General features: G+C 47.0%; 1 protein-coding gene across 5 annotated transcripts; it reads left to right on the top strand.

Annotated features, from left to right (window-relative positions):
• The first annotated feature begins 1,408 nt into the window (after positions 1-1,408).
• On the top strand, positions 1,409-27,497 carry pnpla6 (patatin-like phospholipase domain containing 6). 5 transcript variants are annotated; one of them, XM_010873009.4, is made up of 35 exons: positions 1,409-1,493; positions 4,972-5,069; positions 6,280-6,333; positions 6,451-6,538; positions 6,760-6,842; positions 6,933-7,024; positions 7,141-7,281; positions 7,788-7,947; positions 8,541-8,621; positions 9,385-9,513; positions 9,702-9,782; positions 10,013-10,226; positions 10,436-10,536; positions 10,812-10,997; positions 11,467-11,544; positions 11,754-11,959; positions 12,670-12,801; positions 12,917-13,040; positions 13,482-13,671; positions 13,755-13,904; positions 14,145-14,208; positions 14,411-14,579; positions 14,698-14,880; positions 15,237-15,355; positions 15,571-15,727; positions 15,829-15,945; positions 16,157-16,226; positions 19,624-19,740; positions 22,098-22,214; positions 23,851-23,999; positions 24,113-24,265; positions 24,742-24,861; positions 24,992-25,088; positions 25,546-25,700; positions 25,783-27,497. In XM_010873009.4, the coding sequence occupies exons 2-35, from the start codon at positions 5,013-5,015 to the stop codon at positions 25,843-25,845; spliced, it is 4,197 nt and encodes a 1,398-aa protein (XP_010871311.1). In that variant the 5' UTR covers positions 1,409-1,493; positions 4,972-5,012; the 3' UTR covers positions 25,846-27,497. The 5 variants fall into 5 exon arrangements, with proteins under 5 accessions (XP_010871311.1, XP_012990780.1, XP_012990781.1 ...); XM_013135326.4 differs by having other exon boundaries at positions 25,546-25,697; XM_013135327.4 differs by lacking the exon at positions 22,098-22,214.
• Positions 27,498-27,898: the final 401 nt, after the last annotated feature.

Here is a 27,898-nt window from a genome sequence, read left to right on the forward strand (position 1 = left end):
ACAAGTGCACTTGTGTGCTTTAAACCATGAAACAGGGGTTTGTTTAATTCAGAAACTTTTTATCAATAATTACCAGTTTAAAACATTAACCACCGAATAAAAAAAAAAAGGTCAAATTTTCATTAATACTCATTCAATATTCATCCAAGTTTGTTTTTGTAGTATGGGGTATCATTCAGGTTGTCTGAGATTAGACCCCCTGGGTACCCAGGAATTCACACTTGAGTTCGCTTCTTGTTCCCTTCGTTCTCTGTACTGTTCTACTGTTCTCTTCTTCATCATACCTCATCACTTCATTATCATATGGAGATGTTCCAGAACATGATGACTGTTTCCGTTCAACCAGATGACTATCGACAACCTTGTCGACTCATTCTCTGACACCAGACTGGACAAGGAGAAGCACCCATACTGGCCGCACAAACCCATTGCTGTACTGTAACCTAATACTACTGCTTAGAAACACAAGCCCAGTGCCGACCTGACTTTAAGTTATAGCCTCAATAAAGACAATATACAGTGATAAAAGTTGTATTTTTCTTGTTGTTTTTCTAGGTTTTTTTTTTTACTTCTGTGGAGGTTTGTAGTCTGACCTAGTTAGTTTCAATGCAAAACATTTGTAATTGCTTCAAGGCAGACAGTCAATTTTTAACCAAACATGCAAGTCTAATCACAATGACATCTTTTAACAATTTTACCGAATACTATGAAATAAGGGAGCTGTTTGACAAAAATTATGCAAACTAGATTATGAATGTAACGTTTTTCATGCAAGCAAAAATAATAGCTAACAGCTTTGCTCAGAATACTTGCCACACAACTGTAAGATTGTGTTGACAAGTTATGACCACTGGGGGGCAGTATATGCAGGTATTGACTAACTTGTTGAAAGCACACATGAATGAATAAAGATGCCGTTTTATTCAAAAACGTCTGCAAGATAATAAAAAAAACCTTTGAGTTTCCTCAAAGGTTTTTACTATATACTATATACATATTTGTAGATTTCTGAAGATTATTACAAAATTTGACAATATAATGTTATTTCGATAATTATAATAATGGCGCTTGTAGAAAATGTATGTCATAGACATGCTACCCTGTTGATTATTGCCTTCTGGTTTTAGGAGCCATAAACATTTTTATAATGGAGCGTTCCGTTATCAGTTACATGATACATAATACGCTTGGTAACGTAAAATTGCAATTGTTACTGGTTGATGAAACAACATACATGAGTGGACTTCACCAATCGGATATCTATTTGTAGCGTCCTCTTCGCAACCTTGCAGAACGATTGGCTTCTTCAATCATATGTAGATAAAAGTAGGCGGGCTTCATCCTTTCATGCCAATTGGTTTAGATATCTAACATTTCAGATTTTCATTGGCCTGCCTACTTTTAAGTAAGAAAATAGGTGGAGTTATGCTACAAATGATTTCCGCTATATGTATGGTTTGACAGTAAAGATTGACGAGAAACACGCAGTTCAAGTAAGGTTATCGTATTATTGTTTTATTCAGTTTGTGTGTCGATCTATATGATAACGTTCCTCGTGATAGGTATGTCTAGTTAGGTACGTTCAGATGTGTATCTACGTGTCTTTGTGGTACTGTGTCACAAATATCCTGATTGCGTTCGTGCTGTGCTGAACATGTCAATATGCGCTGTCCCTGCGGAGGTCAAAATACGGCATATTTTCTTTTATCATATTTTGTTGTCTTTTATGCCCGAGACCATTTGGTGTCAGAATGCCTGAATTCGAATGTGAATGCAACTGTATTTGTTTGCTACGGCTGGCTGGTCCCATCGTAAACAACGAGCTAGAGGTTTTTTGTGACTGTTGGCATCTTGGGTCATCATCATGCTAGCTAATACTAGACGAACTGCTGTAGCTATCAAGGTGTTCTCGTTACTGCTCAGGTTGTGACTGGCTGTGGGTTCACCCGATATTAGCTGGTGTTGATTCGCTGCGCGGAAGCACATCCACGTTTTGCTCATGTCGTAACTCAAAAGCGTCTGGCTAGTGGCTACATTCCATTCAAAGTAACGAGTTGGGGCCCAAATACAATCCTCTCTATACTGTCAAATGGACATCGGAGAAGACCATAGCGGTCCAGCTCTGTTGACAAATTCTTGACTACAGTAGATGATTGATGAGTGCCAGTAAGGTAACACCACACAACAGAAGTGGGAATTGTGGATGACTATTTTCACATAGAAGCTAGCTGTCTAATCTATTGCCACTCTGTTTTGCTATTCAGAGTTAAACAAGGCACGATTCACGAGCTGACATATCACGAAAATATATTGAATTACTTCTGGGCTGGGATAAAAAAAAAAAGCCTATACTGTAAGGTTCTAACATATAGATTTAAAAACATTATACATTGTGTCCACATGGTTCAAACTGTGTTTAATGTATAGCACTGCGATCAAATCAGCTGGACATTGACCAGGTGAAATCATGACGTCAGTGAGCTTTAGATCGGAAAGATTAAGCTATGAGATGTTATTTCCATAGTTGTCATGCACGTGGCATGTCAAGTTCATTTTCTAAGTGGGCTTGTACAAGGGAGTTGCATTGTTCAAGTGATATCCGTATTTCTGAACCGGCATGCCCTCGCGAAGATGCCATTTTTACGTCTGCATCAAAAATGTTTTAACTAAAACCAAGAAAATGCAGTGTACCATGCGAAATAGTCCAGATATTAGTTTGTCCCATCTTCGGTTTCTGACAGACAGGGTGTCCCCAGTTGCCATATTGTGGATGTTGTTAGAGAAATACAGAGAGTAAGAGAGGCCACAAGCTCGCTAGCCTGAAAGCGATTCATGCCCAGGGACACTAACACAGGCTGTATTGTTTCTAGAGGACAATTGGAATAGCCAGTAGGCGTTACAGGAGGCTGGAAGAGACGGACAGGCCTGGTTTGTGCTTCTGCCGGAGATCTTCTGCTGTAACAGTGATCTTGTTGCTGTGTAATAAACCTTTCTGAGTAGTTATCCTAGGCCTATCTAGTACAGTGTAATTCAGGACTGGGAGATACATTGTCTTTAAAAGTATACTGCTATGGAGGTTAACGAGACCTTCTTAAGTATTTAATACATAAACTAAAACACATTGAACTACTTCAGTGTCCTAGTTCAGTTGAGCAGTCGTATCATTGTTATTATGAAATAATTACAATGGGGAAATGCCAGTAAAAGCACTTTGAATTAATAGGTTTCCATCCTGGGGTCATGCGCTACTCTTGAAACATTAAGTCCATAAGACATAGAACTGAGAAACTACACATTTGGCCATATCGCCCCAGTTTAATGACTGCAATACGGATTAGTGGGCACAAGTAAACATAGCCAGTAATAACGACACTGTAAACCTAGCCTGCGATAACTGTTCTCCAAAGTGGCACTGGAGTGACACACGAGTCGGTCTGTAAATAGAACCGGACAGGACTGCATTGCTTATCTAATTGACTCATTGATTGACGACATATTGTGTCCTTCACAAACACATTCTTTCTGCATCCACCACCCAGTACAAAACTCTTACAGTAAGAGACTTGTCTAGCGAAAATGAAAAGGAGATTATGCGCCCGGCCACCCAGGGCCTGCTTATGTTTTCTAGAGAATGGGCTAGTAGGACACGTGATGCGGCCAGAGCCAGAAGTTCTGCCTGGCTGGGTCGAGTCATGACTACTTGCTGTCTTGGCATTTCATTGAAATTGGCTTTCACGGCCACAGGGATTTCCAGCGGTAGTTCTTTCAGAGATGCAGCTTTCAGCATTTGGTAATGAGTCTGAAAGAGCAGCTCTGAGTAACTCCGGTAGAAGCCCGGCCTTTACACACCTGTAACATTCACTGATTTTGACCTGACTACGTCTGTTGATTTGCCGTGGGAGTTAGCGTGCTAGGCTAGCTACTGTAGCTCGCTAGCTGCCCGTTTTATGGTCCGTGCTCACTGTGTGCAAACTCTGCTTGGGTTGCTTCCGCTTATGTCAGCAAATGGGTTTGGAGGGAGAGATGTGGAGTTGGCTGCTGGAACGTCTGATGGTGTTATAAATGGATGGAGTGGGAGTGAGAAGTGAGCGGTTGTGTGATGGACCGGATGAGTAAGGGAGACGACAAACTGGAGACGCGTTGGTCAGCGCTGGGTTGAATCCTGGGAGAAGTAGCCCAAATCGGTGTGGGGGAGTAAACCCTCTCAGAGGATCAGACCTCAGCGAGATATGGGTTAGGCTGGTGGGGGCGGGTAGTAGTTCCAAGCCATCTGGGCCAATGACGACCCGTCGTTGATGATGATGATGATGCCATCCGTTTCAGCTGGGGGAAGGGAATGGTCAGCGACTATTTAGTCCTTAATTTGCTGCAATATCGTGTTTGTCCATTATATTTGGTGAGGTAATGAATAAGCTAAGCATAAAAACAATGTTGATTTCCAAACAAAAAATGATTGAGCTGTTACTGTTCGGGTTCAGACATTTTATAATTTTCTCACAACGGAAAATAAGCTTAAACAATTTTTCTTCAGATGCGTATCATAAGATAACAATGGCACATTGTGTCCGTGCGGTGACACGCACACGCACGGACACACCACACACTTGTACAAATAGGGCATTTGTCAAACCATCTATGTTTCAAGAGTGTTGATGGTAATTCTTTGTCTGAGTCGGCTCAGATTCTTTCATTTACCCCAATAAATGTGCCATGAGTCATATCCCTGTGAATTCTGCTGTGTAGTGCTTGTGCAGTTCATTTCCATCTTGAAGTGCCTAAGCACACTTGACCAGACCAATAGCATTCAATTCTGGTTTCTATTACAGTAATACACTTCCCTATGTCTGGTCAAAATGTCTCCTTCCTTTCACTTTGTTACTTGTGCGTGTGTGTGTGTGTGTGTGTGTGTGTGCGTGCAGGATGTAAATGGTATCCTACATGTCTAAAGCCTTTAATGTGTTGTCTCCTTAGAGGCTGTTGATGGACCAGCCCTGTGAAGAGGCGGGGTTAGAATGGGACAGAGCACCTCGGAACAAGAGGGCCAACAGCATGAAGATCCCCCTCTGGAGGTGTGGACACTGTTGTTATCTAGCAATTACACTGTCCCCAGTCACCACAGCAGCTAGTACAACACAGCTATCAAAGGGTGTTTGGGTGGGCGGGTGGGGTCTACCATCTGTCAGACAATAGCCAAACCAGCGTCCGGTACTGCAGCCGAGTCCTCTCTCCCCCCCCCTCCTATATTCCCCTGATCCGTAAGCCCTGACCACCCCCCACCTCCTGCTCACTCTCTGATTGGCTGAGAGCCAGCGTACTAAACGCCCATTGGCCATGCCCCCTGTCGTTACACACAATCTGATGCTCCCTCAGCCCTCCCCGGCCCAAACACACACTCACACACACTTTCCATTGCCTCCTCTGTGTAAACAAGCTTATCTCTCTGCTAGGATCGGCACTCCTTCAATTAGTCATCTAGTGCCTGGTGTTAGGCTCTGTCCCAATTGGTTCCTATTCCCTGCTGTGTGTAGTGCCCTGTGGGACCTGATTTAACACAGTGCACTAGCTAAGGAATAATTGGACTAGAGCCCTGTTCAGTAAACAGAAGAGGGAAGGTTCTTTTGGCAGGATGTCAGGATATGGTTGAATAAAAGGAGATATATTGTCTTATTTATTAATCTAATAATGATTATAAGTTGGAGTTTTCCCCAAACAGCGTGAAGTGCTTGATCTAAACAAAGCAAACTGGATGTTACGACAGCATTTCCAATTTTCAAGTGCCTGCTTCTGAATTTCATTCCAACCACAGGACTATAGTCTGCCACCTATCATGCCCTCAAGTTTTCTCTCTAATTCCTTTATCTAGCTCTGTCATTCGGTCTCTCTCTCACACACCACATCACTCTCTCTTTCGCTGTCCTCCAGTCCCTTCTGCTCTCTCTTTCCCTTTCGCTTTCCCTCTCTCTCTCTCTCTCATGTGTGGAATACAGACTGCACATCACAGATAACGCCAAATAAAACTGATCAAGGCACTCTTCTATCTTCCATCTTGACTTGATACAACACATATTGGCTGGGGGGGGGGGTGCTATGCCATCATTCCTTCTCTATTTTACGACATTCCTTTCCCCGTGCATGGCAAATCCCAACCCCGAATTCCTTTACCATCTGGTTACACCCTGATCCTTTCAAGCTCTGACAAAAGCTCCCTGGGTTCTACATGCTACTTCACGCAGCTGTTATCGTTGGATGCTTTTGTGATTTCTCGTTTTCCGCCAACAGGAAGGTTTTCACCACATCAAGGCGTTTGTGGAGGGGGAGCTACAGACCAGCATGGTCAGTAGTGGTCTACCGTGTCGGTATCGGTTAATACGAGGCTCTGCTTGCTGCGGTAACTTTAAACTAATCCCATTCTGCGTCCCTCTCTGTGTTTCCGGTCTCTTTCTTCCGTAGATGATGGGGATGGTGATCGGCGCAGGCATCGCCATAATCCTCATCGCCATCCTCATCTTCTTCGTGCTCCGGAGAATCCAGCTGCGAAGTACGTGTCCCGCTCTCCTTCCCTGATTCTCCTGTGATATGACCAAGGAATGCTAGTTTTCAGGGGGTTTTTTTAACCAGAGGCTAACCCACCAACGCTATAGTGCTGTCATTTATCTGAATGTTTTCGTTGTTCGCGCTGACTTGCTGTTAGTTGCTACGCCGCCGTTTCTTCGTTCTGATTGCTTGTTCTTGCTTATTTTTTATTGTCATTTTTTACAGACCTGGAGGCCCAAGAGGCTCCCAAATATCGCTTCCGCAAGAGGGACAAGGTCATGTTCTACGGTCGGAAGATCATGCGCAAGGTTCGGAGCTGTGGCGGGATGGGTTTCGGGGGTGCCGGAGGAGCTGGAGTGTTTTTGCCCTGGTTGACCTTTCACCCCTCGCTCTCACAGGTGTCCCAGTCTACCTCTTCCCTGGTGGGCACGGCGTCCTCCTCGCGCCCACGCCTCAAAAAGAAGCAGAAGATGCTCAACATTGCCAAAAAGTGGGTAACCGTTTGAGGATAATCGCAATGTTTGCCGTCTGACTACAGAGGGGTGTGTTCAGGAATGAAGCCTTGTCTGAATGAGGTCCTCTCTCTCCCGCCATCTCTCCATCCAGGATCCTGCGTTTTAAGAAGGAGGTGCCGACCCTGGTGGCTAAGGAGCCTCCTCCCTCCCTCCTGGAGGCTGACCTCACGGAGTTTGACGTGGCCAACTCCCACCTGCCCTCTGAGGTGCTCTACATGCTTAAGAATGTCCGGTATGTGTTTGAGACAATTCAGTTCACTTTATTGGCATGACACACGTGTACATATTGACAAAGTACAATCACAATGTTTGAACAACTAATTTATATATTTATATCTTTTTTGTGTGAGTGTGTGGGGGGGGGGGGGGTCAATAGATAAAGTAAATACCCATACACAGCTCCCCACGCCGCCCATACACAGCTCCCCACGCCGCCCATACACAGCTCTCCATGCTCTCCCCCAAAAGGATAGCTAGCCTTTCCTCATCAGAAAGATCCCTAAAACCTTTTATGATCCCTTCGGAAATGATTGTTTCTGTCAGAATGGTACTTTTGACATTGTGTCAGGAAGTGCAGCTCTGTCTCAGGTTCTGCTATGGTGCAGCGGTCACAAACCTTCCCTCGTGAGACTCTCTCTGTGAGAGCGCCTGAGACACTCTGTGCGCATGAGTCTGTGGGCCTGTCTGTATTGTGTACTCTGAGTGAGTCTGTAGTCATCTCTCCATTTCCCCCTCCAGGGTGCTGGGCCACTTTGAGAAGCCTCTGTTCCTGGAGCTCTGTAAACACATGGTGTTCCTGCAGTTCCAACAGGGAGAGTACGTCTTCCGACCAGGGCAGCCTGACAGCAGCATATATGTAGTGCAGGATGGAAAACTAGAACTGTGCCTTACTGGAATGGTAAGTGGGCGCGCGCGTGCGTGCGTGCGTGCGTGCACCTCTGTGTGCCAGCCTGTGTCTCATGTCAATAAAGCCTTTTTCCTAACCACTGTGAATGAAACCTGTTGTTGCTTGCCTTTTGGGGTTTCAGGCTGGGTGCTTTATAAAAGCAGTAAGGTTCAATTGCTGATGTAAAAAGGGCTTTATAAATAAATGTGATTTAATAAAAACATATTTTAAATAAATCAAACATTTAAATCAAACAAATGCGCCTTCTACAGTATGCTAATTAGCTCCCACCCATCCCAGTGGGTGAACAGGACTTCATAAGGTGCTTACAGGCTGTTCCATGCAGTCCTCTAATAATGAAATCTCTAACAGGTCATTAAAGAGTGATTACAGCTTATTAGTCTTTGACTCGGATTACCTGATTATCCATGTTGTGGAGGAAAAGTCACAGGACTAAAACTACACAAAGGAAACACATTGTTAGGGCAAGTTTGTGAACGAGATACCGATTCTTGGCCTAACATGTACATGTTAGTTCGCTTTTGCATTGCTAATAATGTAATCTCGTGTGTGTGGTGTGTTGTAACCATTTTATGGTTACGTAGAACGGCAAGGATGGCGTCGTGAAGGAGGTATTCCCTGGAGACAGCGTCCACAGCCTCCTCAGCATCCTTGACGTCATCACTGTAAGCCCTCGTCCACTTCCTGTCCCGCATTCGACACTCCACGAATCGCCAAGCTTGATGGGTCAGGTCCTGTTGTCATGCCTTAGGGTTGACGCCTGAGTCCTTCGAACACATTGCTCTAAGTGTTTCACAATAGAGTGTGAAGTCATAGGTGAAAGTAGTATTGATTTACAGTCATTTAAACGTAGCTTAAAGTCCTGGATTTGGCAGCCCATTTAGTAGCATGAAAGGTAAATTTTCTGAGGGAAAGGTTGCACGCTATATCGTGTAGCACAACAACACAGCATGACGTTTTGGCTAATGTGCTCAATTTTGGTGGGCCATTATTCAAATAAGAATGCATTCTAACTACATCTTTCATATTTTGCCCTTCAGAGAGAAGAGTATATTGTTGGTACAAGAGTTTCGTTAGCATGTACCTCCTATATTAGCCTTGGAAAAAAGTAATTTTAAAGTATCAGATTTGGTTGTTCACGTTGATGGGTCTCTGCCTCTAGAAACTTGCTTTTGATGAAGTGAGTGTAACATGGGAATTTTAACAGCTTTACACGTGTCACATCACCAGAAACTTTGAACAGCTGGATTGTTTTCAGTCACCTACAGGGCATGATTGAAAGAGTGTTTCATGTAAACCTAACTAGGATGTAACTGCTATATTTAGACATGGAAGACCCTGAAGACAAACGTCCCTTATTGTGTCTACCGAGGATAGGAAGCTCTATTAAGTCTACCGAATTTAACTAATCTCGCTAATGTTTTTCAGGGACACCAAAAGCCATACAGGACCGTGTCGGCAAGGGCGGCAGAGGTGTCCACTGTACTTCGTCTACCTGTCGAGGCCTTCCACTCAATCTTCGAAAAGTACCCAGAGAGTCTGGTGCGGGTAGTACAGGTATGATGTTGTCACAAAATGGTAATCAGTGGAAAATCTGGCAAAAATCTGGACGCCTGTGCTCACTTATAAAAGGGATGTTTTGTGGTTAGGCTAGGGGATTTGGCAACATGGGATTGTAAATAAGTGCGTGTGTTTTTCCTCTTGGTGTTCATGGGGCCTTTGCGTGTCTCTGTTGTGTCCTTCAGATCATCATGGTTCGTCTCCAGAGAGTAACAGTGCTGGCTCTGCACAATTATCTCGGGCTCACCAACGAGCTCTTCAGCCATGTGAGTCCACTTCCCCACAACACCGTCAACGCTCTGTTACTCCATCGACGACAAACGCTACTTCGCTAGCTGACGCCACGTTCGACGTGCTTTTCTCATTGTGATCAAGTCATCTGATGCTAATGCTAATACAAGATAACTGACCCCTGAACCCGGTCATGCTAAAGCTAACTTCTCTTGTCAACGCCGACCCGGTGATTATCCCAATTTGATCCGACCCATCCCTCCAGGAGATGCAGCCCCTTCGCCTGCCGCCCCTGTCCCCCCACCCCGTGCCCCGCACCAGCCCTCAGCGCCACGGCAAGCGCTTCAGCAGCCTGACCGTCCCCGCAGAGGACCGCGAGGCAGCCGTGAAGGAAGCGCAGGCCGGAGACGCTGGGAAGGATGGAGCCGCGCACCAATCGCCCCTCAGCAGAACCATCTCCATGCCGGTAGACATCGCCGGTGAGTACCGGTCCAGTTCTCCTTCCGTCCGTCTGCGTACGCTTCCTCAATGCCCTTGGCGTGGTCTTGTCCCAGTCTTGTTTACTGCCTGTTTATGGTAATCTGAGTTGACCAGTGACATTTGACCTCTGCATACGCCCTGTCACTGGCCAGGCGTGTGACGGTTGACATTTCGCATTACGTCTCTGTGTGGGTCTGTTTCTGTACAGGCATGCAGAAGAACCTGCGCTCGGATTTCGACATGGCCTACGAGAGGGGCCGCATATCTGTATCGGCAGAGGACGGCAACACACCTCCCACCTTCACACGAGTGGGTACACACAAACACACACACACACACACACACACACACACACACACACACACACACACACTGGGCACTCCATAAGGATTCGGACACCATTTTAGTTGCTTTGGCTCTGTGCTCCAGCTCTTGAAATGAAACTAAGAGGTTTCAAGTGCAAACAGTCTGCTTGAATCGGACAGTGTTTACATGGTGAAACCGTGGAATCTATCAGCCAGTGACTAAAGCATGAGGTCTTGTGTTGAGTGTCCTGTTAATGAGCCCGTCCTCCACGCGTTCAGCCTCAGGACCAGCGCGAGAGGAGGGTGACCGTAGACGAGGTACCGTCTGGGGTCTACCTGTACCCGGAGGAGGAGGGGGGTCTAGACAACCAGTTCTCCCCCGGACCCGGATCCGTCCCCGGGCGTCCCAGTGCGGCCCTGTTCGAAGAGGCCCAGAAGGAGATCCTGAAACTCATGAAGATCGAGGTCAGTCCTCCTATGTACCATTTCACCACCATCTGCTGAACAGGACTGTGACTTTGGTAGACGTGTGTCTGGTATTTGCCAGAATATTATTTATTTAAAAACTGTCACCAAGTTATTTTGCCCTTTTGAGGTAATGAACCGTGTCGTGACGAGACATTTCAAAGTTGGAACAGCGGTCAGTTACCACCCGATTACGAAATCAAATGTTCCTCACTTGACAAAAACCCAGCGCTTTGGGCCTCATTGGCTCTCTATCAACAAGTCCTGGAGTTGTAGTTGGCGCCCAAATGTCCGGAACATTCTGCAATGTTCAACTTTGACATTCTGTCTTCCTCCAACCATTGACCATTGTGGTTCGCAGCAAGAACTCAGACGTTGTTTCACCACCGAGAACGTTACATCATTCCCTTCCTCCTTCAAGCCCACTTTCTGTCTATCTCTGCTCTTGCACTGTGTCTGTTTTTCCCAGGACCCTGCTCTGCTGAATGGTAGAGTGACCCTGCATCATGCCAAGGCCGGAACTGTCCTGGCCAGACAAGGAGACCAGGTAACTACTCCTCCTATGAGAGAAGGAACGTCTCCGTCAGCCATTCTCTGTCACACTTCCATAGCAGTCCTCTTCCCCCTCCCTCCGTCCTTTGGCGTCATCCTTTTCTCCTCCTCGCGTTTATGTCTCGAAACTTTACAACCGAAAGCATTCCCGAACACAAAGCCTAAACATGACTCTTCGTCCTCCGCCCTCACCCACCCCCCCAGGACGTGAGTCTACACTTCGTCCTGGCCGGCTGTCTCCATGTGTACCAGCGGATGATCGACAAGCAGGAGGCGGTGTGCCTGTTTGTGACCCAGCCGGGGGAGATGGTGGGCCAGCTGGCCGTGCTGACCGGGGAACCGCTGATCTTCACCATCAAGGCCAATCGAGACTGCACCTTCCTCAAGATCTCCAAGTCCGACTTCTATGAGTGAGTTCCAAGTAGAGACAAGGGTACAGATCCAGGAAGTTCTCAATATGCCTTTCACAAAGACGGAAACAAATAGTTCTGCTTTACTAGGGTTCAGGACTGCGTACATATGGAGTTGGTAGAAGTGTGTGTGTGTGTGTGTGTGTGTGTGTGTGTGTGTGTGTGTGTGTGTGTGTGTGTGTGTGTGTGTGTGTGTGTGTGTGTGTGTGTGTGTGTGTGTGTGTGTGTGTGTGTGTGTGTGTGTGTGTGTGTGTGTGTGTGTGTGTGTGTGTGTGTGTGTGTGTGTGTGTGTGTGTGTGTGTGTGTGTGTGTGTGTGTGTGTGTGTGTGTGTGTGTGTGTGTGTGTGTGTGGTCTTACTGAACGAATCATGGTCCCCATGAGGCAAAAGTCAATTTCCGGTTTAGGGTCAAACTTACAATTGATTTTATAGTTAGAATTGGGATTTCTTTAAGGTTAGGCATTACATCTAGGTCAAGTTTAGGCATAAAGTTACTTTATTGAGGTTAGGGTTAAGTTTAGGGCAAGGGAGCATCCAATTTCAATTTTCTGGTCCCCATGAGGGTAGGTGTACAAACGTGTGTGTGTGTGTGTGTCACAACTGTCTGTCATATTGGATGCGACGGTGGCTCAACGTTTCTCCTGATTTCTCAGTCCCCTGCGACGTTTCATCGTGGCATTGCTACTCACACTGTCCCTGTGGCATCTGCAGGATCATGCGTGAGCAGCCAAGCGTGGTGCTGAGCGCCGCCCACACCGTCGCCATACGCATGTCCCCATTCGTCAGGCAGATGGACTTCGCCATAGATTGGATGGCTGTGGAGGCCGGAAGAGCGCTCTACCGGTACAGTACCCCAAGCCTTTCTCACTGCAGTTTGATTTCGGCATTCCTTGAAGTTGTTTGTTGGTTGGGGTTTTGACCGAAGCCAAATGGTTTGCTGTGGCGGTCCCGTATCCAGGCAGGACGACCAGTCGGACTGCACCTACATTGTTCTGAATGGACGTCTCCGTTCGGTCATACGGAAGGCCAATGGAAAGAAGGAACTAGTAGGAGAGTACGGTCGTGGGGACCTCATAGGAGTGGTAAGAACTTCTCATTTCTAGTATGAGAGTACAGGGGAGACCTCAAGGATGGCTGATTTATACAACTAGTGTTTCTACTAGTTTTGAAGACAGCAGTAAAGCTCACATAATTTAAAGCGTATGTGATGTACTTTTCTTCATATTGTATTGCAGGTGCTTTTTAAGACATTTTGGATCATGTATATTTGTGGCTATCTACATACAGTATATTCTTCTTCTTGTACTTTATGAATAGAGGTCAATCGAGAATTACATTCTGTTTAGTCTTTAAGCTAATTTAATGGCTATTTCATCTTAATTTCAAATAGGAATTTGGTCCATCTGAGATGTTTTCTTTCTGATTTGTCATCCGGTGTAGTTAAAAATCTTCCAAAAACGGTCCAAGTCGGTGATGATTGAGTTCTTTCAGGGTGTATTGGTAACCCCTCGTGTCCCGTCCAGGTGGAGGCTCTCACCAGACAGCCCAGGGCCACTACGGTCCACGCGGTCCGAGACACCGAGCTTGTCAAGCTCCCGGAGGGAACCCTCAACAACATCAAGAGGAGGTACCCCCAGGTGGTGACCAGGTTGATCCACCTGTTAGGACAGAAGATCCTGGGGAACCTGCAACAAGCCCGAGGACCATTCTCAGGTGAGCGTGCGGGATGCAGAAGCCGAGGCCGCGACGCGTCCGTAGACCAGCCTCTCCAACCCCCCTTATCCGTCCCCGTCCAGGTTCGGCCCTCGGCCTCTCCACCGTGGCATCCAGCCCGGACGTCACCAACCCGGCCAGCAACCTTTCTACCGTGGCCGTGCTGCCCGTCTGTGACGAGGTGCCAATGAACGCGTTCAACCTGGAGCTCAGCCACGCCCTAAGTGCCATAGGTACATCAATCAATCAAATGTATTTATAAAGCCCTTTTTACAACAGCAGTTTGTCACCAAGTGCTTTACAGAGACACCCGGTTACAGAGACAACATTAGTGTTGAATTTCAGGTATATGCCCCGTCCTCTAAAAAGAGCCCAGTCTAGCGACTGTCAGTCCGACCCGGCTACAACGACGGCCGGCTAATGGCCACCGTGTTAGTAGATCAGCTGACGCTTCGTTTTTATCTTCCGCGCAGGACCTACGCTGCTGCTGACCAGTGACATCATCAGGGAGCGACTGGGTGCCTCCGCGCTGGACAGGTCGGTTTTGATTCATTCTTCTGCTTCCCTCACATTCTCTGGAAGTCCCAGTGTTTCCCACCTCTCCGGTCTTCTTCTCACCCCCGCGTTCCACCCAATGTTCCCGACCTGTCCTCACGATATTCCCGACCTGTCCTCACGATATTCCCGACCTGTCCTCACGATATTCCCGACCCGCCATCCTTGTTCTACCCCCTGGCAGTATCCACGAGTACCGGCTGTCAGGCTGGCTGGCCCAGCAGGAGGACATCAACAGGATCGTTCTGTACCAGACGGACAGCAGCATGACCCCCTGGACCCAGCGCTGCATCCGCCAGGCCGACTGCATCCTCATCGTGGGCCTGGGGGACCAGGAGCCCGCTCTGGGACAGGTACGTGTGTGAAGTGGGGCAGGCGTGTCCGTCGCGCTTATTCGGTCTAAGATCAAGTCGTCCGCGACCACCCGGTATCTGGTCCCGTCACCGACCGGCTCGCCCTCTTCCTTCCAAGCTGGAGCAGATGCTGGAGAACACGGCCGTGCGGGCCCTGAAGCAGCTGGTGCTGCTCCATAAGGAGGACGGCTCCGGGCCCTGCCGGACGGTGGAGTGGCTGAACATGAGGAGCTGGTGCTCCGGACACCTGCACCTCCGCTGCCCCCGTCGAGTGTTCTCCCGACGAGGCCCGTCAAAACTGGTACGGCTCCCCTGAAAGACGCCCGGACGGGTCCGTTTCTTCCTTGTTCAGTTATTTAATGAATTAGTTAATTATTATCAGGAGCATAAGGATTGTTATGAAAACCGGTTTGATGATGCGCTCGGGAAAATATTGGGCTCTTGTTTGACCACTGGACCAACCAGTTACAGTGCTCCAGCGTAGGTCCAGGCAACTCTTGGAAACATGTTTGATGTCCAACCGGTTGGACATTTCTAAACGCACGGAAGACTTTAAGGGCTATAGCGTAAAAGGAGCTCACAACAAACAGGTCTGCTGCAGTTATTTTGTGTGTTTGTCTGTCTGTCGGGGGTGTGTGTTTGTGTGTGCACGAGCAGAGGGAGGTTTATGAGAAGGTGTTTGAGAAGACGGCAGACCGACACAGCGATTTCTCTCGGCTGGCCCGGGTTCTGACTGGGAACAGTATCGCTTTGGTGCTGGGAGGAGGGGGCGCGAGGTCAGTGGACTCATGGGGCAATTCGCCTCTTCAAACTCATTCATTTTCGTGTAAAACAACAGTTTAATAAAATAAAAATTTATAAAAATTTTACATTTTGTGCAATCTAATTTAAAACATTTTGTACCAAACGTCCTCACATACATGACATTCTCGAGGCTATTGGACCTATACCTTGACCCTACTCTGATTGGCTGTCTCTGTTACCTATACAGAGGCTGCTCCCACGTGGGCGTGATCAAGGCCATGGAGGAGGCGGGGATTCCCATCGACATTGTGGGCGGGACGTCCATCGGGTCGTTCATTGGGGCGCTGTACGCCGAGGAGAGGAGTGCCGTGCGCACTAAGCAGAGGGCCCGCGAATGGTCCAAGGTAGCGCCCAGCCGTCTCCGAACCGCCGCGCCGCGTTTCATTCCTCCCGTTGTCTTCTCCGAGTAGAGGAAACATGACCCGGTCTGCGTCTCTGTTGACAGGCGATGAACTCCGTGTTCAAAACCATCCTCGACCTGACCTACCCAATCACGTCGATGTTCACCGGCGCCGCCTTCAACACCAGCATCTCCAAAGTGTTCCAGGACAAGCAAGCTGAGGTGATGGGTCACACTGTCAGTCACGTTAGAACTGTGTGCTCATAAACTTCACTAGTCAAACGCTTTGATAAATCTCGAGAGACAGTGTGACCGAATAGAGCTGGCGTGACATCTTATTCCACTTGGTATTAGTCTGTAATATCCCGTATAAATCAAACTGAATGTTCCTTATTACCATTCCTATCTAATGTGTTCTACATAAATCTCCCAGGACCTCTGGCTTCCCTATTTCAACGTGACCACTGACATCACAGCGTCCGCCATGCGCGTGCACCAAAACGGTGAGTGACAGGCATCTGACCGCGGGGCCCCCCCCCCCCCTCACTCCTCCGCTTCATCTTTCCCCTCTCCTCTGTTTGGAAATGGATGGCTAGATTTTACAGACGTCCTGTATATTATTCTAAGATCTTTTCTAGCCTGTTAAGATCAGTTTGGAGTGGTCAGATAGGTGTACCTCACACACACAGGTTAGATGGGGTATTTGTTTCAGTCGTTTGGACATAGTCTCCACATTTAACACTTTAACTCAGTCCACTCACTCGGGTACTGCCCGCAGTGACAGAATATTAACCTGTGTAGTAGGCCTGATTGTTAATTCCTAAAGCAGTTCAACATGATGGTCTTCATAGTTTAGATATTATAATCTGAGCACGGGCCGGCCAGAGATTATAATCCTAGCCGTTAATTGTAGAACTTCTTTCTAGTGAACAGATTCTTGAGAGGTGCAGACCAGATAAGAGACCGAGAGAACAGCGAGGTGTAACTCTAAGCATAAGACAGTCCTTGATGATTGATTCAGGTTTTTTATGTAAATGGTTGGATTGGGACAGCCTGTCAGTGATGTATGAAAGCGTGTGCCTACCCTAAATCAATCATGCATGCTTTCATAGGACAATGGTAAGAGGATGTCAAACCATTTTTGAACTGGAGCACAGTCTCGTTTTCCTTCTGCCTTGACTGATTGACTGACACCAGTTAATGTATGTGTGTGTCTTTCTTGTGTAAGTTTTTCATGTATGACTGTTTTGAGAAATGCACCGCCACTAACTGTAGCTAGAGTAGTCCTAGATGCCGGGAGTAAGAACCTTCCTCACCTCCTTGGGTTGAGTGCCACCAAGTCCAGTACTGACCGACTTCCTGGTGAATTCATTATCACCAGTAATGGCTACTAGTCTGTTAGAGAAGATGCGTTTTGACTGAAGTTCAGTACGTTAGCTCCCACATTTTCTTATGCATTGACTAGGCCTGTAAGCCACATGAGTACATTTAGATTTAGAGTCCTCAGTTGATGCTGGATTTGTGAAGGCACAATGATGTGGTGTGACCCCCTGATATCCCTTGGATGCTTGTCTCACCTTGGAGTGTGTGAACTAATTGCAAGAGAAAAGCTTTACTGTACTTTCTGCCTTACTGTCTCTAGTCACATTGCACCTTCCAGCTCTGGTAACGTCCTGGTGTGATGTCACTTCCTGTGGACACAGCCTTGTACCCCCATATCACTCATCCCTAGCATTCTATCACTCCCAGCTTTTTTTCTGTCTGTCTTTCTAGTTTTGTGTTTTCTCTTTGCCAACACCCTAGGGCATCCATTCCTGACTGGTCTTATGCCAAAAACATGTCTTCAAACAACACTAAACAAACCATGCCATAGTGACTTGTCCTTACGGCCTAAACAGGAACACACTAGCACCATCTGCTGTATAGGCCTTCAGTTAACCTGCTCCCAGCCCTGTTTGTGCCATCTTGTGGTCATTGTCAGACTGATCTGGGAACAGGCTAGAATTCTGTAGGCAAAGTGCAGTGTACCTAGTCTTCCACCACTGTCCCCTCAAAAACTAGGATCCAGAACACTGTTCCCTTGCTTTACCATTCTGCACCATAACGCCACTCCCTCCATCTCTTCCTTCCAGTACCCCCCCCCCCATGTGCTTTTCTTTCGTACTGCTCTAAAACTCTACTGGAGGCCTGATGCAGGAGTATGGGGAAGTTGCCCTAGGTGCTGATCTTCGGTCAGGTCTATGCATTTCTCCATCTAATGGTTCACCTTTGAGAGAGGGGCAGTTGATCCTAGACCTGTTCCAATGGGAAACTTTCCCCCAGAACCTAGACATACACATACTGTCCAGAGATCAGTTGTCAGTGTCTACCGCCTGGAGTTATTGGTCAGTTTCAACAGAGGAAATTGCACTATTGGTGTCTTTGTAACGCAAAGAGTTTGCGGTTGCACTTTTGGCTTACGCAACACCCCCGGCTCTAAAAACTTTCAAAGGCATTAGATCCTTTGAGCGTCGATTGAGTATTTGGAAATGTTATGTTCCCCTACGCCTGTTTGATTTCAAGGTGACCGCTTGGAAAGCATGGTCACGGTCGTCAGGTTTAGAGCTCCCTGGTATCGTGCGCTAGCTAACATTGCCCGGCTTGTAGATCCGTTTTTCTCTTTTCATTTTTGATCTTTCTCCACCTCACTGGCCTTCCTCTGTCACCCTTTATCTCAACCACTCTCTCTGTGAATGTCAGTGCACTGTAGATCTATATCTCTGGTTTGTTGTAGGCTGCCGTCAATCTAACCAAGCTAATTCTAATTCTTCCACTTAGAAAAAATATGAATATGTAGATGTCTGATGACTTATAAAAGAGTATGCCTACATGGGTGAAGGAATCCTATGCTTTAGAATATTTTTTTTTTTTTATGAAAGTCAATTAATTCCATCCATTAACTAGTTTGAAATTGAAATATTATTGCTGTGACGGTATTGAAAGTTGTCTAAGTTTTATAGTAGAATTTGCCTATTCATTGTTTTCCAGAAACGTTTAATTCACCAGAGTATCTTTCACTAAGGCTTTCAGGCTGATGGCTTTTTGGGGGAGTTTTTCAGACTGTTTTGTGGAGCTCTTTTCGGCCATGTTGTGACTCTATCACCCCTCTGTCTCTTGCTCTTTGCTTTTCCTAGCTCTTTTCCTTGCTCTCTCTTTTCCTTCTCTCTCGCTCTCATTTGTCTTTCTCTATCTCAACTGTCCTATCACAAGCTTGGTCCAGCTCCTAGGTTTACCAAATACAACTTTTCAAAGTTCTCAGGTAGTTTTAGAAGTCCCATTTGGAGGATTTCCTGAATCACCTGAATCAAACCATTGATTGAGCCTGGATTTCTGTTAAAACAGAGACTTCGGGAGGTATTCGGACCTTTCAATTTATCCACATTGTTGTGTTATAGAATTCATTTATAATTGATTTAATGTCTATTTTGACATCAATCGAAGCGCAATACCAAAAGAAACACATTTTTAGATATTTCAATGTATTGAAAATCTACTGTAAAACATCTCATATACATATGTATTCAGACCCTTTGCCATGACATTAAAAATGGAACTTGATTGGTCATATTATTCACAAATCTATAATGCAACAAGACCTGGAGATATTTAAGGTTTCTTAATACTTTCGGAAGGCACTCGATATTTAATAAGAAAATACGGGAACTGAATGGCAAAACTGCTCGTATCTCTCTCCTTTTGTTTTTCTCCTTGTCGTCTTTTCTATCTTTTTTTCTCATTCATTCTGTCTTGTCTCTCTCTCACGCTCTCTCTCACTCTCAGTCTCTCGCTCTGTCTCTCTAATGTGGGCCTTTCTATCCATGTTTGATGTCCCCTCTACCTCTCCATCTTCCATTCTGACAGGCTCACTGTGGCGCTATGTTAGAGCGAGCGCGTCCTACACCCCCTATTTACCTCCCCTCTGCGACCCCAAGGATGGCCACCTGCTTGTGGATGGTTGCTATGTTAACAATGTCCCAGGTCAGAGTTCAAAGTTCAAAACCCTGACCCCGTTTCACCTCTTCCCTAAAAGGAGCCGTAGAAGTCGCCTCGGCCTAACCACTGATACAGGACCAGATGATATTTCCACCCACCCGATGATGATGATGATAAACAATAGGATTGGGGATAAGTCACCTGATCCCAGATCTGAGGTTAGGCGGGCGGCTTCTACCCTGAGCTCCCTGAAAGGACCGTCCCTTCCTCCCACGTTCCGTCTCACCTTAACCCCACTCGATCAGTCGGACGTTGGGAACCCATGGTTTGGAAGGAAGGTCCCACTAATCTAGTGTATATTTCGGTGGGTGGGTGGGTGGGTGGAGGGGGTGCAGCGTCGTGCTCTCCTACACCCGCCGCCACCCTCCGTCAACCCCCCTCCCCCCCCCCCCCCTAAAGTTCATACGCTCACACTCACTCGCAACTGTTACAAATTGGCTCCTCCCAGTGTCAGTAAGCCACCTCCTCCTCTGCCCTCGGACTGGTTTGTGGGGCTTTGCTCATGCAGGTGTATATCCACGGGTCGGACAGAGTCCAGCATGATGGTCCTGCTTCCAGTGTCCCGTCTCCTACCCTGTTTTTATTTTTCCGGTTCTCCGCGCTACTCCTGCTCCACCTCTTAAGTTCCCCCGCACGTCAGCTGATGTCCCGCGCCACAGGGAGCACACTGTCACGCCCGCTTATTCCTCCGGTAGCGCACATGCCCCCCCCCCCCCCCCCCCAAGCCCTACCAGGCGGCGCACGCTGCTTTTAGTTTTTGCCACTTTCTGAATCTTTATGCTCGGGGCTTCAGCCACCTATTTGCCAGCGTAGGACCATGCTGTTAGGTTGTTGCATCTCTGTCTCCTCAGTGTGCGAGGCTAATTTGTTTGGTTGGGTATCTGGATTGAGATTGGAGATGAGGATATAGGCCTTTTCGTTTTTGGTGTTGCGTCTGGATGTGTCCATTCGTCAGGTCGTTCATTGTGTCTTCCCATGTCAGCATACCGATCAGGCCCGTCAAGGGTAATGGTGTCCTATGAGTGGCTGTAAACGGCTTATGTCAAGAACTGAAATGCACAGGACATGATAAGCCCCGCCCCCGTCACCTCTTCACCCTGGCTTTGCTTGCCTGCCTCCATGTATATGCATGTACTGTTATGCATCAATATATTTACTCTGAAATATATATCGATGACAGTGTTGTTGACTCTTCCTGTTTTCCCTTAGCTTTTTATGGCGAGGCACGAAAAGTGTTCTGGATCCTATACTGACGCCCACATAATGAAAAGGTTTCATCACTCTCAGTGAAATAGCCTCGATTCAGGCCCCGGAAATGAATTGTAGGCTGGAAACGGTGACATTGTGTTCGTCACCGCAGCACGTCTCTGGAAGTAATCTGTTCACTGACTCTGCGCTAGAATTCTTCCGCCACCCGACAATAAATTATACATTTTAGACACAACTGGAATCGTTTGAATCAATATTCCTTGGGTCTCCTTGGGTCAGTCTCATATGCCCCGTAAAAAAAAAAACACCACACACAGTGGCCCCCTTTTTTTCCCGTGGGGCTCCTCCTTCCAATCCATGCAGCGCCCAGCCCTACCCTGCCCTCTGCTGGTCTGGAGGGGTAAGGAAGGACCACAAGGCCGGGCAGGGCGGGCTGGGTGCCCCTAACATGTTCACTAGCGTCTGATAAAAGATCTCCAAATAACATCACTAGACTAACAACCGCCACTGCTTCTTGGTCGAGAGTCAGACATTGGAAGGCTGGGCCGGGTAATATGCTGGGTGATATTGGCTGGGCCGGGTAATATGCTGGGTGATATTGGCTGGGCCGGGTAATATGCTGGGTGATATTGGCCAGGCCGGGTAATATGCTGGGTGATATTGGCATTTGGGGTGGAATTTCACCTTTCATATGTCATCACCAAGTCCTGTTAAGCAGTTGTTAATGTTATTAATGGTTATACAGTCAATTAGTTTCACCTCTGCTTGATGAGCTACATCATATTTCAACTCGAGAGGAACAGACGGTTGTTGGTCCGGTGTCGATTCTGGAGGACAAACGGACCCTTGCTATCCTGAAAAAGCCACCCTTGTGCCTAGGCCTCAGACATGGTCACACAGGTCTAAGTACGAGGTGAAAGCCGTTTGGGGGCGTTAGCGTGTTCCCGCCCCGCGACTAACCCCTCGCCGTTCGCCGGGTCCAACGAGCGGGGCTCCGACCCGGGGTTTGATGATGCGCTCTGCCAGGGAAAACGCACAACTAACCTAAGAACGTTACGGCGCCGTTATTGAGATGTTATCCCCCCCCCCCCCCTCCCCACTCCCCCACCCCACCCCCCCGGTGTGGCTCGCAGGCTCACTGTGGCGCTATGTGAGGGCGAGCATGACCCTCTCGGGGTACCTGCCACCCCTCTGCGACCCCAAAGACGGCAACTTGCTTATGGACGGGGGCTACATCAACAACCTGCCAGGCAAGTAGAAGAGAAGGAGAACCCGGAGAGCCGGGGTGGGGGGGAGGTTAGCTGGGTTTTAACGGCTCTTGGAGACGGACCTTGGGTAAGTACCGGTCTGGGTGTGCGCCGGTGGGTCTCGCTGATGGTAGCGGGCTGGGGAAATTCCAAGCCCAATCGCTGGAACGCTTCCCCCATCTGAGCAGCACGAATCGTTAAGCATTTGAAAATGTGCCTTGACGTCTGCTTTGGTGACGTGTTCAGGCACCTCTGCAGCTCAGACGGGAGGAGAGGAGTTCCCAGTGCACCAGCACCACCGTGCGCCAGTTAAAACAGCGGCACTAAATCAACAGTGGGTTTAACGGTGCTGTGTGTCCGTCCACAAGGCTACCCACTGTCTGGTTGGCCCAAAGGGATGGGCTGTGGCTGTCTGGTTTTTCAGCAACTGAATTCGATCCAAATCTAATCGTAATTGGAATCAAAATATGATATCTAGTTCTTCATTTATTTTCTATTTCATCGGACAATTGAAGATTCAAATATGTTTTAAAATCAGTGAGCTACCAGACAGCTGTCTGCTCTGTGCCTATTTGGAATACAACACACAGCATCTGGGTGTTAATCAGATGGAAGCCCAACCTGGCTTTTATCTGCTCAAGGGATGGATATACTCCCTATTGCATCTCAACTGGAACAAAACTACCTGAAATTTGTGGACAAATCTTTTTTTCTTTCCTGCACAATAAACCTTCAAACATACCCTTTATCAAGCAATATAGAAAAACTAGATTGAACCAGACTACACTGTCATAGTATTTTTCTCATTACACTGTGCAGGAAAGAATGTTTCACAGAGAATCTCAATTGGGTTTACGGTCGCTGGCCTAATTGTTTTAAGTCTACGAAGTGAATTAATGTCTGATTACTTTGATTAAGAGTGAGCACTAGAACTACAGTGTTGGAACCCGTGTCTATGAGGCTCAAGCAATGACAACCTACGTGTCAAATTCTCAATTAACCCCCTGTAATATTTGGATTTAATAATAGTCTGTGGAAATCAGAAGAAACTGTGGCTTGTTTGCCTGACACATGTTGGGTCAACATTGTGTACTGGTGGAACACTCAATGGTGGGTTGGGCCGCACATTACACACACATACACCCAAAGCTGCACGGTCAATTATTACAAACTAACGTGCAGTGCCGGCTGTAGCTTTTTGGAGGCCCTAAGCAACATTTTATTTGGGGTCCCTGCCCCTAGCAGTTGGGGGCCCTAAATGACCACCTATGCCGCTTATGCCTAGAATTGGCCCTGCTTAGAACCGGCCCTGCTGTTGCTTGTGCCTAGAACCGGCCCTGCGACTCTGTAGGTCCGTGTTGAAAAGGCGTTAAAGATGAGGCTTAAATGCTACCCACAATCCCGCACGGGCAGTATCACAAATGTGGTGTTATTGCGTTAAAGCGTGTGAGGAGAGGTAGTCTCATGGATGAGCAGCCATTTGCGGTGTCTGTCTGTCTGTCTGGTGCTGTCCACATTGAACCTGGGCCATTAAAACGACAATAACCACAATTGCTTTGTCCCCACTGCCGGCTCATGAACATCCATCCATATGTGTGTCAACGTGCGTACGTGCGTGCGTGTCTGTGTCGCAAAACAGCGGACATAGCGAGAAACATGGGCGCCAAGACCGTCATCGCCATCGATGTGGGCAGCCAGGACGAGACGGATCTCTGTAACTACGGCGACTGCCTGTCCGGCTGGTGGTTGCTGTGGAAACGGATCAACCCATGGGCGGAGAAAGTGAAGGTATGACGAGCGCGGGCGCAGGTCGTCTGCGATTTGCGCGAACACACGCTCATTCTAACACGCGTAGAGTCTGGTTTTCCCTCACACGCCCCCTCCTCCCGAACGGCCTCCAGGTTCCGGACATGGCGGAGATTCAGTCGCGGCTGGCCTACGTGTCGTGCGTCCGACAGCTGGAGGTGGTGAAGAACAGTGCCTACTGCGAGTACATCCGACCGCCCATCGACCGCTTCAAGACCATGGACTTCGGCAAGTTTGACGAGATCTACGTGAGTTTTACGCCGTACCTCAAGTCCTCTCTTCCCACGTTTAGCCCTCCTCCCAGGCGGGCTGTTGACGTTTAAAAAGGCTTTCGGATTATGACGTTTAAACTAGATTTTGACAACTTGTTTCTAGGTTTTCCACTAGCAGGACCTTTGCGCCAATTTCAATTCCGGGTATCTGTAAATGTACATGGCCGGTATAGGCAATTCTGTTTGAGAGGTGCACATTTTATAGAACCACCATACACACAATAAATCAGCGGTTCTGAAACTATTATGGACTGGGGTCCCTTTTTGTAATGGCAAATTCAACTGGGCCCCTTGAATCCAAGCTGGATTTCTATAAACATGTTGCTAGTCTGAAAACCACAGTATTAAACACCGTAAAATCCAGCAACGCAAAAGCAAATCCGAACATCCTGGCCTGGTTACTGTACCACGTAGTCCTGTTCGGCCGGGCTGACATGTCCTAAATGTGACAGGATGTGGGCTACCAGCACGGCAAGCTGCTCTTCACCGGCTGGGCCAGGGGTGACATCATCGACAATATGCTCAAGGACCACCGCTCAGCCGACTACAATGACAGCAAGGCCAAGACGGACGTGAGTTGCACATTTCCGTTATCTGTAACCAGTGCCGGCCCTAGACTTTTCAGGGCCCTAGGCAAAATTATGCCTAGGGCTGGCCCTGCCTGTAATGCCGTTATAACGTTCCTGTGTCGGTGTTGTTTAGAGCTGCACGTGTCCAGGGGCAGACTTCACTGACCTGGCTGAGATCGTGTCACGAATCGAGCCTGTCCAGACCTATGTTGAGCCTGGTGCTGCCGAGGGTAAGAGGCTACTTTACTTTGGCCCCGTTTATTCCCCCAAGTTTGTGATTAAGGCCCTGCGTCATAGCAGGGACCCCCAGTGTACTCTGGACAGTCGATGTCGAGGTATGCGTCTTCCAAACCACATCCCATGCTTATCTATTTTTTAACCCCCCACTTGCTCAACCAGATAGTCTAGATCAGCCACCAGGGTTGCTCTGTTGTCTACTTCCAAGGTCTCAGGGCATTAGGGAATTGAGTATTTTAACTCTGTTTTGCCTCTTTCCTAGTTTCCCAATTTGTTGTGAGAGTTTTCTGTCCCACATTTTTCTGTCTTACAGTGATTGAAATAAATTATTTAAGAAAAACGCAGAATCTGTATATTTATGTAGATTTTAGCTAGTCTACAATAGGAATCTACCTGGATATTAATGTGTCCGTCTGCCTGCCTGCCTGTCTGCCTGACTGCGTGCATCAGCGGGAGATGAGTCTGACTGCCTGACAGAGTATGAGGAGGATGGAATGGACACGGTCAGAGAGGAGGAGGAGGAAGATGAAGAAGACGACGAGGGGGAACAGGATCTCGATGACCAGTCCCCCGGAGAGTGGGGCCAAAACGGGGTCTTCCAGGTGGTACGTTTTTTTTAAATACTCACACACAGAGACACACGCACATTCTCCTTTTAAGGTGGCTTACACTGTGTGTTGTTCCTAGGACGAGGAGAAGTCAGTCCGCCAGAGGAGGAAAACACAGAGCGAGGAGGTCTTTGACTGCTGACAGCAGGAGGAGGAGGATTCATGCAGAGCGGAAAACAGACTCTGGGTCCACCTACTTTGAGAAACAAGAGAAGGCCTTTTGCTAAGCCAAGCCTTTGATTTCAACCACTTGACCTTAGACTGGGTACTCAACAGACTGGACCATCGCCAAATTGAAGATGGACTCCCCCCACCTCAACCCTTTACTCTCTCACACCACATCCACCCTTCACTGTACCTCCATCCACCCCCTCCAAACACCCCTCTTCCCTGCCTGCTAAGAGTATAATATTTTGTGGTTGACTAAAGGAAGTCCTCAAATTGCACTCCTTCATTATTGGTTAAAGTTAATCAAACACCTAGTCGCTTTAGGTTCTCAGCGCCAGTGCTTCGCTCCAGTGTTTCACCTGTATTCAGTTAGCAGTGGTGCGCTGCCTCTGCTAAATTTTTGCCTCTCCTCCAAAAATAAGATTATAACCTTCTTTCTTTTTTTTGTTTGGGAGTGTGAAATACTGTCAGTGACACGACTAAAAACGCATTATGTAGAATACATAATGGAAATAACAATTTTTTTTTTAAAGAGAATGTTTGAGAACTAACAACCACTTATAAGACAGACATTCAGGGAGAATCAAAAATTTCCCAAATGCCCCATTCATGTTGAGTCACAGAATAAGAAAATGGCACTGATAGTTATTACGTGAATGGAAGAGTCTGTGTGTTTGCGTGCGTGCGTGGTTATGTCATGGAGTGATTTGTACCAGTTGTAGTGGTAATGATGTTGAATGGACAGGAGTGTAAAACTTCTAATGCGCACAAAGAGCAGCTAGACATATGGACGTATTGTAATAAAATGCATAAAGTGAAACGAGGACGTTCTGGGTGAGTGCGTACCTCTGAATGGTCTCCGCTGTGATCGCTACGATGCTTTGTGTTCTAAGCAAAGAAAAACAATGCCTTTTTAACCTGAGTTAAAACATCTGTGGGGAGGAAATGGAAAGACTTTGCCAAAGGACCTTTTAGTATAGAAAATACCTTCCTCTCCCCATTGCCCTAATGCTTGCATGGGGTCCTATGAACCCCTTAACCTCTAAAATTGTCATAAACTGTTTGAAGTCAGTAATTGGGGCCTCTGTTAGATTTAACATGACTTGATGATGTAAGTTGTTTGTGTGTGCGTGGATATATATTTTATATATATATATACACACAGACACGTACATACATGTGTTAATACTCGTAAATATGTATTTGAGAAATACTTCGTATGTCAATGATGCTTCTGTTGCAGAACTCAAGGATTCTGTCAGAGTGGTCTTTCCCAAATCCGTTCAAACATGCACGGAATGGGTTTTTGCCAATTTTGTTTTTTATTTATTTGTTTTGTTTAATCACAGACTTTTTTAAATAGCTTTTTTTAACACTGAAAGAAATGAATAATATATCTAAATGGAGAATTCTGATAATTATAACGAACTGTAATGCTTTTTTTCCTATTAGCTTGGCTTTAGCGATTTTGCACTGATTAATCTCTAGACGAATTCCTTTGATTTGAAAGGGGATGTTGGTTTTTATTTGCATTGACTGAGACTTAACGAGATGTATGGGATGTAATGCTTTCAAGAAATGTTACAATGCATTCTGAATAATAAAAATATAAATTATAATTACCAACGTTAGCATTTCTGCTCTCTAACAACAGATAGAGGAGAGGATATCTCCAGTAACCTGCTGTACTGAACCTGTAATATCTCATAATGTCCACACGAGGGAGACCTCTTCATATGAACTGTAAAGTGACGAAAAACTCACAGCATTGCCTCAGTGAATCACTGGTCTGCGGGGGGCCTCGCCTCCCTCTCTCTCTCTAAACTGCAGCAGGGGATGTGCAGAGACATGTCCGGAAGTGGATTCGCATCATCCATCCTGTGGAATCCCGCCACTTTCTGCCCCAGCTTCAGATATACGTCTCCGGTTGCTGCGTCTGCAGTCCCGCGGTCGTTCACTTTCCCGCAGTCAGCCACATCACGACTTCCCCAATATACAGAAGATTTTGAAAGTTTTGCACAAAAAAA

The sequence above is a fragment of the Esox lucius genome, chromosome 9 (assembly GCF_011004845.1).
Source record: "Esox lucius isolate fEsoLuc1 chromosome 9, fEsoLuc1.pri, whole genome shotgun sequence".
In the NCBI taxonomy this organism is placed as follows: Eukaryota; Metazoa; Chordata; class Actinopteri; order Esociformes; family Esocidae; genus Esox; species Esox lucius.